Source organism: Macaca mulatta, chromosome 20, assembly GCF_049350105.2.
Source record: "Macaca mulatta isolate MMU2019108-1 chromosome 20, T2T-MMU8v2.0, whole genome shotgun sequence".
Classification (NCBI taxonomy): Eukaryota; Metazoa; Chordata; class Mammalia; order Primates; family Cercopithecidae; genus Macaca; species Macaca mulatta.
In genome coordinates, this window is record NC_133425.1 from 18312675 (window position 1) to 18324482 (window position 11808).

The 11808-nt window shown below is 48.5% G+C and overlaps 1 protein-coding gene across 1 annotated transcript in view; it reads left to right on the forward strand.

The window, feature by feature from the left end:
* The window catches only part of XYLT1 (xylosyltransferase 1), a 366386-nt gene extending 358207 nt beyond the window's left edge, over window positions 1-8179 (forward strand). Inside the window, exon 12 of the mRNA XM_015125707.3 lies at window positions 6155-8179. Within this exon, the coding sequence (XP_014981193.2) occupies window positions 6155-6477 (323 nt within the window). The 3' untranslated portion in view covers window positions 6478-8179. The remainder of the gene's footprint in view (window positions 1-6154) is intronic.
* Window positions 8180-11808: the final 3629 nt, after the last annotated feature.

Below are 11808 nucleotides of genomic sequence, written 5' to 3' on the forward strand. Positions count from 1 at the left end.
GGAATTTAGGTCTAGCTCTTTTGCCTAGGCTGGAGTGCAGTCATGCAGTCCGAGCTCACTGCAGCGTCAAGCTCCTGGGCTCAAGTAATTCTTTCACCTCAGCCTCTTAAGTAGCTGAGACTACCGGAGTGTGCCACCATGCCCGGCTGTTTTTTTTTTTTTTTTTTTTTTACTATTTTTGTAGGGGTGTGGTCTCACTGTGTTGTCCTGGCTGGTCTCAAACTCCTGGCTCTAACTAACCCTCCCACCTCGGCTACCCAAAGAGCTGGGATTACAAGCATGAGCCACCCACCACACCCAGCCCCGACAAGGAAGAATCTTAAACATAAAATTGTATGTCCCTGTGTAGGCACATCTATAACACAAACTTTTAGAAACAGGATGTTTGGGTCTCTCTATATTTGGAATTGTTCATGTCCATCTAACAGATCACAAACTCAAAAACCAGAAATGCATTACAGCCTGTTAGCTTCAAAGAGTTCTGGATTGGGTGCCCTTTAGCTAATGACGCAAGGGGATGGGGACACAGCAGTGGGGAGGAGGTGCCTGGAGTCCCAGCAAAGGAGTTGTTTGGGAAAAGCTCTCAAACCACTTTTTCCTCTGCTCTCACACTGCCATAATCAACACAGAAGACTTCCATGACAGCAAAATACGTAGGGGAATTTTCCCCATCGGCAAGCAAGCAATCCGTTCTGCAGTGGACGCCAACTGGGTATCCCCCAGTTCAGTTCCAACATTCTCCACCCAGAGGTAGCATCAGACACCACAGAGTGAGGGCTCAGTGCTGTAAGACCACACCCTCCTACCTGCTAATCTCAAGTCTGGGCCTCTGGAACTTCTGACCAAGTGGTTTCAAATTGGGGTTCCCACAGCCCCCTCTTTGGGCTCAATTACTCTGCTAGAGCAGCTCACAGAACTCAGGGAAACACTTACGTTTATTGGTTTGTTATGAAAGATATTTTAAGGGATACAGATAAACAGTCAGATGAAGCTATACAGAGGGCAAGGTCTAGAAGGGCCCTGAGTGCAGGAGCTTCTGTCCCCATGGCATTGGGGTGCCCATCCTCCCGGCAGGTGGATAACTTCTTCCTCACTTTCCTGTGAAGAAGCTACCATGTGTTCAGCTCTCCAGAAGCTCCTCAAACCCTATCCTTTGGGCCTTTTATGAAAACTTCATTGGTTACCTATGATTGAAGCGTGACAACTGCGTCAAAATGTGATTGGACAAAAAGGGTCTGACCTAACCCAGCAAGGCCTGTCTGTTCAGATTCTCCTTGGCCTCTGTGCAATAATTCCTTCCTCCAGGGTGTGTCTCGGGGCCCTCTCTGGAATGAGAGTCCTATCACCCACAATCTGATTAGACTCCGGCATTGGGCAGGAGAAGGGGGACAGGAGGAGGCCAGACAGAGAGAGATTCTATTTCCTGAGTCCTAAAGTGCCCAACATGTAACAAAAGACTGTAACAAGGGTTACAGGAGTTCTGGGCCCAGAACCATGGACAAAAACCACTATCACGGCTGGGTGCAGTGGCTCACGCCTGTAATCCCAGCTCTTTAGGAGCCTGAGGTGAACTTGAGGTCAGGAGTTCAAGACCCACCTGGCCAATGTGGTGAAACCCCGTCTCTCCTAAAAGTACAAAAAATTAGCCAGGCATGGTGGCAGGTGCCTGTAACCCCAGCTACTCAGGAGGCTGAGGCATGAGAATCGCTTAAACCCAGGAGGCAGAGGTTGCAGTGAGCCAAGATCATACCACTGCACTCTAGCGTGGGTGACACAGCAAGACTGTATCTCCAAAACAATAAGTAAATAGGCCAGACACGGTGGCTCACGCCTGTAATCCCAGCACTTTGGGAGGCTGAGGTGGGCAGATCACCTGAGGTCAGGAATTCGAGACCAGCCTGACCAACATGGAGAAACCTTGTCTCTACTAAAAATACAAAATTAGCCAGGCATGGTGATGCATGCCTGTGATCCCAGCTACTCGGGAGGCTGAGGCAGAATCGCTTGAACCCAGGAGGTGGAGGTGGAGGTTGCGGTGAGCTGAGATGACACCAGTGCACTCCAGCCTGGGCAACAAGAGCGAGACTCCCTCTCAAAAAAAAATCAATCAATCAGTCCTCTATCATAGGAGTCTCAAAGTGAAGGCTCAGCTTCTGCTTTTTGTGCAGAGAAAGCAGAAAGATAGAGACCCATGTTTTCTTGAGCTGGAAGCCTGCTCCTTCTTCCCCTATGAACCAGGCAAAAGAAAGCCCCTCCAGAGCTGGCCAGGCCCAATCCCATCCTCTTAGAGGTCTTAGGTTCCTTCTTGATCAAGTTCACATCTTTAGCATCCCTAAGGATTTCCAATGCCAGACATGGAGGAGAGGGGGGTAAACGGCTGTGTCTTCGCTGCTTCAGGTACACCTGCTGGACAGAACGAAGCAGTGCTCCTGAATACACACCCATGCCAGTAGAGTAGCCTGGGGGCCATTCATGGGGTCCTGATTTTTCCAGTGTTTTCTTCTAGAGTTTCTAAGGAAGGCAGGGATCTCCCCACACACACCCAGGATAACCCAGGGGTCATTTTACCCCCACCGAGAGCAGCCTTCCTGTCCTCGGTAATTGCATTTGTTAGCGATATTCCAATGAATGACAGTGAACACGAAGGTGGGAGCAATGCAATTTGTAAAATGATTCATCAAGAGTAATTTTCTATTGATGCATCCCTGGTAATCGCAAGAAATCCGATGAGGTGGAATTGAGGAAAATTTAATTATAGAGACGAGCATCGCAAGCTAATATTGTAATAGCGTTTCCCACATTAACCTCATTTCTCATAAGGGTTTTTTCCATCAACCACAATGTTTGGTTCCCAGTGTTCACGTATTTGTTAGATGTTCTTTTCCCTTTGAATGTCCTGCCTTTTGTCAGTTTCGGTATCTCCTCATTCTCCACTTTCTTACTCTGCAGAATGGAGGTGCTGAGAGGCTCTGATAGAGGAATTAGGGCCTGCACCAAAGACGGCAGGCCCTGTTCTCCTGGCAGGTGGGGCTGGAGCTACCCACCCTACCCTGTATTAGAGAAAGATGGGTTAGGACCAGACTTCCAAACACAGTGGCTCCTAACTACCATGAGAGAAAGCAGCTTTGCTAAACCCTTGCAAGACAGAGGATGTGCTCGATGATGGCTCACCTCCTTCCTCCCACTTGTGCCCATCCAAACCACAGAACCCAACCCTTTTGCTTCCTAGGGCATTGGGAATTAAAGAAATGACGATCTTGTCTGTGTTAGTCAAGGCGTATTTTGAATTCATCTGCTATTCTCATTGCTTTTAGAAGGGTAAGCATATGGTCTTTCTTCCTTCTTCTTGCCTACTCTGGACACTTGTTAATCATCCAGGCTATCCTGGGCACCTTTGGTGGTGGCAGCTGCTGTCAGGCAAACAGGAAGCACTGTCTTCTGAACATTGCAATCATCTTGGAAGGTTTCTTATAATCCTAGCTATCTCAGCTCTTGCAAAACCTGATTTGGTAAAGCACAACTCATCAGACTTATTGGCCAGCCGTTCTAAAAAAATAAAATAAAAAAATATGTGCTTCTACCAAGCAATAAAGCAAGCAATGAATGTGAATGTCTTCAAAATATTACAAATAACAGAAGTGTATACCTTCTTTCCTTCACTCCAAATTGCTATACTTCCTGTTTCCCCATTGTGAAGCCCTGGGAGGTAGTAATAGTCCCTCTCATGTAAATGTTACTGTTTAACCCATTTATGCCTGAAGTTGCAATTTTTTGAATTTTTTTTTTTTTTTGAGATGGAGTCTCACTCTATCAACCAGGCTGGGGTGCAATGGTGTGGTCTTGGCTCACTGCAACCTCTGCCTCCCAGGTTCAAACAATTCTCCTGCCTTACCCTCCCGAGTAGCTAGGATTATAGGCACCAGCTACCACACCTGGCTTATTTTTGTATTTTTAGTAGAGACAGGGTTTCACCATGTTGGCCAGGCTGGTCTCGAACTCCTGACCTCAAGTGATCCACCTGCCTCAGCCTCCCAAAGTTCTGGGATTACAGGTGTGAGCCACCATGCCTGGCCCAATTGTTTGAATTTTTGCATGAGTGAAATATCAGACCTTGGCGATGACCCTGAGCAGTAGAATAACATGGTGAGTGATAAGCACTGCCTTTGGAGTTAGTCTGTCCTGGATTTAACCCCAGATCTGTCTCTAACTCCCGCTGCCTCTGTTCCCCCATCTGTAAAATAGGGATGATAAAACCAGCCCCCCTAGTTTTTTAGGTATGTGAGGATTATGGACTAATATCAACAGTAATTAATCCTAGCTGTATTTGTCTGTTCTCATGCTGCTAATAATGACATACCTGAGACTGGGTAACCTATAAAGGTAAGAAGTTTAAGGGACTCGCAGTTCCACATGGTCAGGGAGGCCTCACAGTCATGACGGAAGGCAAAGGAGAAGCAAAGGCACATCTTACATGGTGGCAGGCAAGAGCGCCTGTGCAGGGGAACTCCCCTTTAAAAAAACCCAACGGATCTCATTAGACTTATTCACTATCACAGGAACAGCATGGGAAAAACCCACCATGATTCAATTACCTTCCACCAGGTCCCTCTCACAACAAGTGGGGATTATGGGAGCTGCAATTCAAGGTGAGATTTGGGTGGGGACATAGCCAAACCGTATCACTAGCTAAGCTTTTCCCAGCACTTAGTATATGCTAGGTGTCATTTGTAAACACTTTATATGAGTCAGCCCATTTAAGCCTCACAAAGTGAGAAGGAAGGTATTAGTACTTTACCCATTTTATTGATGAGGAAACTGAGGTACAAGGCATGGAGGTCAGAAGTCACACACCTGGTATGTTGGACGTGGGGATGCAAAACCAGACGGCTTTGCATCTGTAGTACCTGGGCTTTTGTATGAAGTGCTTCACAAAGTGACTGGCACATAGGAGGGGCCCAGCAAGGCAGCACTGTTCTGAGAGCTACTTCGAACTCCCACCCCGCCTCAACCAGGTTCAAACTTCATACTTCCAGAGTGATTGTGCTGTGGTCAGTTCATGCACCCTGTGTTAGGCTTCTAGGAAGCAGAAATCCAACTTATGCAGAGTACAAGGTGGACACTCAGCAGCTGAGATCTGGGCTCCCCAAACAGACCTGGGTACGGACTTTGGCTGCAACACTCAGCATCTGTGTGATTTGGGGGAAAGAGGCTTAATTCAGATTTGCACTTGCTATTCCCTCTGCCCAGAATTCTCTTCCCCAGGATCTGTATGTTAATCATCACTCAGCTCAGATGTCACCTCCCCAGAGAGGTCTCCCCTACCCACCTTGTCTAACATAAACAAACACCCTGTCACTCTCTAACCCAGGGGTCAGCAAACTTTTTTTGTAAAGGGCTAGATACAAAATATTTTCAGCTTGTTGGGTAAAATACAGTCTCTGTCTCAAGTACTCAGCTCTGGTAGCACAAAAGCAGCCATAGACAATATGCAAATACATGGGCAAAGCCACGTTCCAATAAAACTTTATTTACAAACACAGGCCACATTAGGTCCAAGGGCTGCAGTTTGCCAACCCTCTTCTCTCAATACTCTGGTTTTTTGGGCTTTTTTGTTTTTTTTTTTTTGTTTTTGTGACACTTACCACTGCCTGAAATAACCTTATTTATCTACTTGTTTATTTCTTTGTTGTTGTTCTCCCTCCACTGGATCTTAACCTTCCTATCTGGTTTGCTCCAGCACCTAGAATAGATCCTGGTACCTAATAGATACTTAATATACCTTGATCAAATGACACAGTGCCTTGCAGACCATGGGTGTTTAGTAAATATGTGTTGACTGAATGCCTGGCACAATGTAGGTGCTTAAAAATATGTATTGGCTGAACCAGTGTCTGCTATCAAAGGTGCTCTGTAAACATGTGTTGAATGAATAAAGGCATGCACCATGCCCTGTACAGAGTGGGCTCTGTCCTTACGGGCTCAGTTTTCTCAGCTGTGAAATGGGACTGCTAAAAGAACTTCCTCATGAGATTGTCATGTGAATTAAATGAGGCGATGCATGATGCCCAGTGCAGCACCAGGCACAGGGTTAAGTATGAGTAGGCATCCTACTGGTGGCTGTTCTAATCCTCAAATTGCTCCCTTTGTCTTTCAGAGGAGGCACTGAAGCTGCACAATGGGCCCCTCCGCAACGCCTACATGGAGCAAAGCTTCCAGAGCCTGAACCCCGTCCTCAGCCTGCCCATCAGCCCCGCCCAGGTGGAGCAGGCACGGAGGAACGCAGCCTCCGCGGGCACAGTGCTGGAGGGATGGCTGGACTCGTTGGTGGGCGGGATGTGGACTGCCATGGACATCTGTGCCACGGGCCCCACGGCCTGCCGGGTCATGCAGATCTGCAGCCAGACGGCCTGGAGCTCCTTCAGCCCTGACCCCAAGTCGGAGCTGGGGGCGGTCAAACCTGATGGCCGGCTCAGGTAGCACTGGGCACAAGGAGTGGGCCACAGCAGGATCTCAACAGGAAAGCAGCCAGAGAGGTTGTGGGGCCTGAACCCTGGCCTCCCACCCTGCGGGGGGCACCCTCTGAGAATGGGTCTCTCCTGGCCATAGAATGATGGAAAGGGAAGGTCAGCAGGTCAAAGCAGGATCAGCCAACAACCTGCCTTTGGCAAGCTGCGGGTGGGACGACTCAGTCCCTGCACTGTGACGGTCTCACCTCTTCTGGTTGATCCTCAAGTCCTACAGGTTCCTTGTCTTCCCCGTCCAGTGACCCACCCCACCCCCAGACGAGTGATTTTGAAACTTTTATTTTGAGCAGCAGAACTTTTGTTTACTGAGCACAGTCATAAGTGGAGTTCAGGGTGCGGACGAAATGCAAGCTGCTCTGGTTGAAGCTCAAGAGTACAAGGCTCCCTTCCCAAAGCTCAGCCCTCCGGTCGGTCCCCTTGCCCAGGGTATCTCCTACGGTACCTCTTCAGAACCCAAGGGCTCTGCAAATGCCAGTTTGACAAGCACTGCCCAGACCAACCATGGGTTCAAACTCCAGCCCCGCCCTTTGGTTCATCTTTCTGCTCCTCCCTTGGCTGAGGGACTTTTGTGCCAGCCTTGGTCGTGGTCCCTTTCTCATGGAGACTGCAGCCTTAGGAGAGCTCTGAGCCTCTCAGTGGCCCTCCTTGGGTTGAGTTATTCTCCTTAGTAACTAGGTAAGTGGGAAAGCCTTTTGATGTGGCATGGCCAAGGTCCAGCCACAAGTGCAACTGCCACCTGTCCAGGGGTCTAGGCCTCCTTCCCTCAAGGCTGCCACACAAAGTAGCAGAAATAGGATGATGTTTGTGAGCACCAAACTCAAGACCATGACCTTCTTTGATCCTTGAAAATGGGAACTTTGATGGCCGTGACCATGAAACTCACAAGGCAACCCTGTGAAACTCACAAGGCAACGCCGTGAAACTCACAAAGCAATGCTTGGAGCAAAACTCCTGAGCTAGATAGCATAGCAGCACCCATCCCCTGCCAGAGCCCTTCTGTTCTGAGGTCAGACACACAAACCCTTTGTCAGTTGCACGCCGGTGCTGTTGGGAGTGACCAAACCGCATGAACCAGATTTTTCCCGTCCAGGAAATAGCATTTCAGATTTGGTTTTTAATTTCATGCCCTTCCTAATCCAAGGGGCCAACAGGCTCAATGGGACATGCAACATACAAGTGGGAAGGTTATTTAAGCAACGAAAAACAGTATGATTCAAGTGTTTGAGTTATCAGAAACCCAAAAGGTTTCCCTGCCACGAGCCCCCTGGAGTGTCATCCCTGTTCACCAGGAGAGCCCTTCGCAGGAGGCGTCCCTTGCTCCTATAATCCCATCTCGCCTGAATGGTGGGATTCCCTTGGAAAAAGGGCTCACCGCTGGTAGCCATCTGCCCTTCCCATGGAGAGCCAGTCCTGACACTTCTCTCCAGCATAGGTTTGAAGGGGCTGCCCTTCGTTTTGTGCTTGCCCCATCCCAAACCTCGCAAAGCAGGATGTCCTGTTAGCAATGGAGGATGTAGAGAAGGGTCACTTTAGATATTTATTATTTATATGTTTTAGTCAATGACTAATTAGTAGGTGCTGTTTTTGCAGCTTGTCAATTATGTTATCTTACTAACTGAAGCTGCCTTTATTCACAAAAGGCCCCTTTTCCCACCCTCTGGTGTCTCTCTCTTGGTTTATCTTTCTCTGCGTCTACCCCCCATCCTCCTCCTCCTCAGAGTAAAAGCAGGGGCATTGAACACCATGCCAAGAAAGCTCCAACCGGCATCTTCCACTGGCTTTGAGTGGGGTGCCTTGGAGACCATTGGAGCCTCACTTTTTCCTTATACAGAGTGTCAGCCTCATCTCTCTCTCGGATCCCAAGAGTATTGGAATTCCTGAGCCTCCCATCCTCCCCACACTCACCCCCCGCCACAGGCACGAGGAGGTAACAGGTAGAAAGCTTGGAGGGTGGGTGGGGATGTGCTAGCTGCAGAGAGCTTGGGCCATCCCTGCTTGCTCCGTGGATGCCTTACCATGGCCCATCTAATCATGGGCATCCATGTGACCTTAATGGAGGGAAACAGGCTCCTTTGAGCGAGATCCATCTTAGGAAGAGGGTCAGATCCAGGCAGCAGAGTCCAGGAGATAGTCATTCTCAACAGCGATTCTAGGGATCTCACGGTACTTTTCTCAGAAAGCCCCTATGATCTCTTTTACAGACTCTATGGTGGCCAGAAGCTGGGTACCACATCCTCTTTCTGCTCCCGGCCTCTGCCTCTGGCCAGGGTTTCCCTGGGGCTGCTGAAGCCACTTCAGGAACTTCCCTTTCACCCTCTTTGCTGGGCCACTAGTGCTTTGTGTTTGCAGCGTTATTTGCAGTGGCTTTGGGGACTCAGCAGTGGCAAGTCCCTGCGCATAATGTGAACTTGCGGACGTCAAGATGGGGTCCCTCCTGCACCCACTAACATGTCTGCCTTTTTTTGGTTTTATCCTGGAACAAGTGGAGAAATGGCAGAGTTGGCTGACTCTGGGGACCCTTCCCTTTTTCCTGTGACTTCATTTCTTCCTCACCACAGCTAATTCGGAGAGCTGAGAAGTCACACATAGTATTCCTCTGCCTTCTCTAATGTTATTAGAGACCAGAGAATAAGGTTGCAGATATTACATTTGGTTTAAAAAAAAAAAAAAAAAAAAGGAAAATCCCAAACAAAGCCCAGCATGATTTGAGAAAAGAGGATGTTTTTCTAGGGAAAAAATTTTTTTTAACCTGCCTGAGAATGATTTATTTGCTGGAGGCCATTGTCAGACAGCCTGGAGCTTGGGTTGTGGAAGATTTCAAAAGCATAGGGCCATGGTCTCTGGAAACCTATTACAGCCTGCAGGGCATAGCACCTGTGAGCTGAGCCAGTGACGAGGTCCCTGGAAGCTCAGGAAGGCTTAACGGTGGGCCTTGGGGTATTGGTTTGTGGAGAGAAGGAAGCATTTCTTAGGCTGCAGCCCTCCATATAGTGTCCCACTCACTGAGTGACATTCAGGCAGAAATTGAGCTCAGGAGACAGCCAGCCTTCCCACATCCCCCTTCACTTCCTGGTCCACGCATAAAGCAGTGTGTCTCCAAGGAGGCAATGAGCAATTCCCCCGTGTTGTAAGAAGTACACTGCTTTCTCCCTTTGCAGGGGAAAAAAAGGCTTTCCTGGTGAGATCATGAGTCCTTCTGGCTTCATTTCTCATTGTGGGTTTAACTTCTAAAATGCAAATGGATTAGAGAGGATGAGCAGAACTACAGGACCTGCCCCCCACTTCTCGCTCACTGCAATTGCTTCTACTTTGGGCACAAGTTTGGGTGTTTGAAGACCATGTTTCCTTCTGGTTCTCTAGTTGGCAAATAGAAGACACGGGTTAGAACCTTTAGCTTTCTGCCAGAAAGATGCAGAGAGCAGGGCAGTAGCTACCAGGAGTGGGGTATGAATAAAGAGCCCTTCCACAACCAACTTCACTGAGGATTTGGAGCACCAGCTCTCCAGCAGCATCCAGGGGTGGAGAGGTGTACATTCTAGAAGCAGCTGTCCGCTTTAAAGCACTCCGCTTTAAAGACAGCAAGCTAGACCTACAGGATCAAAGCCACACACTGTGGTAGGGGTTACAGATGCTTACGGAGCCCAGGATACTAGCACAGATGAGTGAAGTGGTTGGTGTGAGACAAAAGGGCATGATGGGAGTGGGGATGGGGACCGTGGTCTTACTGACATGAACATGACCTACCCAGAATGAGCAGCTGCTACTCGGCCCCAACCTATCATTGTATGTTAAAAATGTAAGCACAGTGTAGTGGAATCTTCCAATTTGGAAAGGAAACCAGAAATCCAGATTTTTTGAAAAAAAATCTGATTTTTTCAATGTCCGTTGTTTTTGTTTTTGTTTTTTTTAACAGATAGTGGGCAAAGAAAAATTCCACTGTTCCACATGTGCACTGCCAGCAACCTCTGCTCTCTGGCGAGGTGGTTTACAGTGAGATTATGCATTGCCCTGGTAGAAGAGGAAAAAAGCCAGCATCAGGTCAGGGCAAAAATAACAGCCCATGTTGAACTCTAAATGGGGACGTCTTGCTAAGTCAAATTCCCCTCCCCAAGAGACAGTTCCACAGAGGGGCAATGGATCATTCCGCTCTCCTGGTCCCAAGATTGTGCTGAAGGGAAGAAGGAACAGAATCTGGAGATCTGGACTGCTGCCTCTTAGATATGCAGAGGTCCACATCTGCCTGGGGCTACCCCTTGTGGGACTGCATCCAACCAGGCAGAAATGGCGAAGACAGTCTAGGAGGAGGAGGAGGTAGGGTGTGAAACAGTCAGGCGCTCTCCAAATCCCAAGCGTTGACAGCCATCTTGCCCCATCCCTGGAAGCCTCTTTGGAAATCACATAGGGCTGTGCTGGCTCATGGGATGTCCTGTTTGCTTCTGCCTCAGTTACCTTACTTTGCCCATGGGTCTACCACAGGCGCTACCTCATTGTGTCTGCTGAGTTTACCTGGGAGGGGGGAACGAAGTTGTCCAAATCTGCTTGAGCTGAATGTATGATCTATGCAAATTCTCTCTCTCCTCTCTCTCTTCCTCTCTGGCTCTCTAACTTAGAAGTTTTTTTATTTGTTTGTTTTTACCTTGCAAACAAGATACTGTATAGGACCCTCTTAAGATGGAGGAGGGCTTTCTTGCGCCACCTGTGTCTACCCCTCACGTTGTCTTTGGCTCTGGTCTCGCCAAGCTTATGCAGGGAGAATGTGGCCTCTCTTCCCTCTCCACTTGGCTGGGAATATTCCAACTGCCTCTGCCTACAGACACCACCAGAAAGCGGGTTCTGCACCTTGTCGTCCCCATCCCTAATGCCATCTACTCCATCCCTCATGTTCCTCCAACTTGCTTCTCCCATCCCTCCTTCAAAACAAACAAACAAAAAAGCCTTAGGTTTCTCCTTTTCGAAATGTGGCCTTAACATTATTTTTGGGAAGCTGACCATCCATCCTTTCCCTCCCATCTCCACCAACATCGCAGAAGAAAGAGCATCGTGAAGCTTCTGTGGGCAGCCTCCTAAGGGAGGGGCTGCCAATCTGTAGTTTGCAGATGCTATAGAAATTGCTTACAAATGTCGTCTTTAAGAAAAATGTTCTTATATTTTTCCTCTGGGCAAAATGAAGGCTTGGGTGCTCATTTCAAGCTCAGCCAACTCCTGAAGCACTCTCTTAGAGCATATTGCCGCTGTAATGGGCTGGCTTAATTACCGGCAGAGTGCTCGAAAAGGCTTTGCAAAC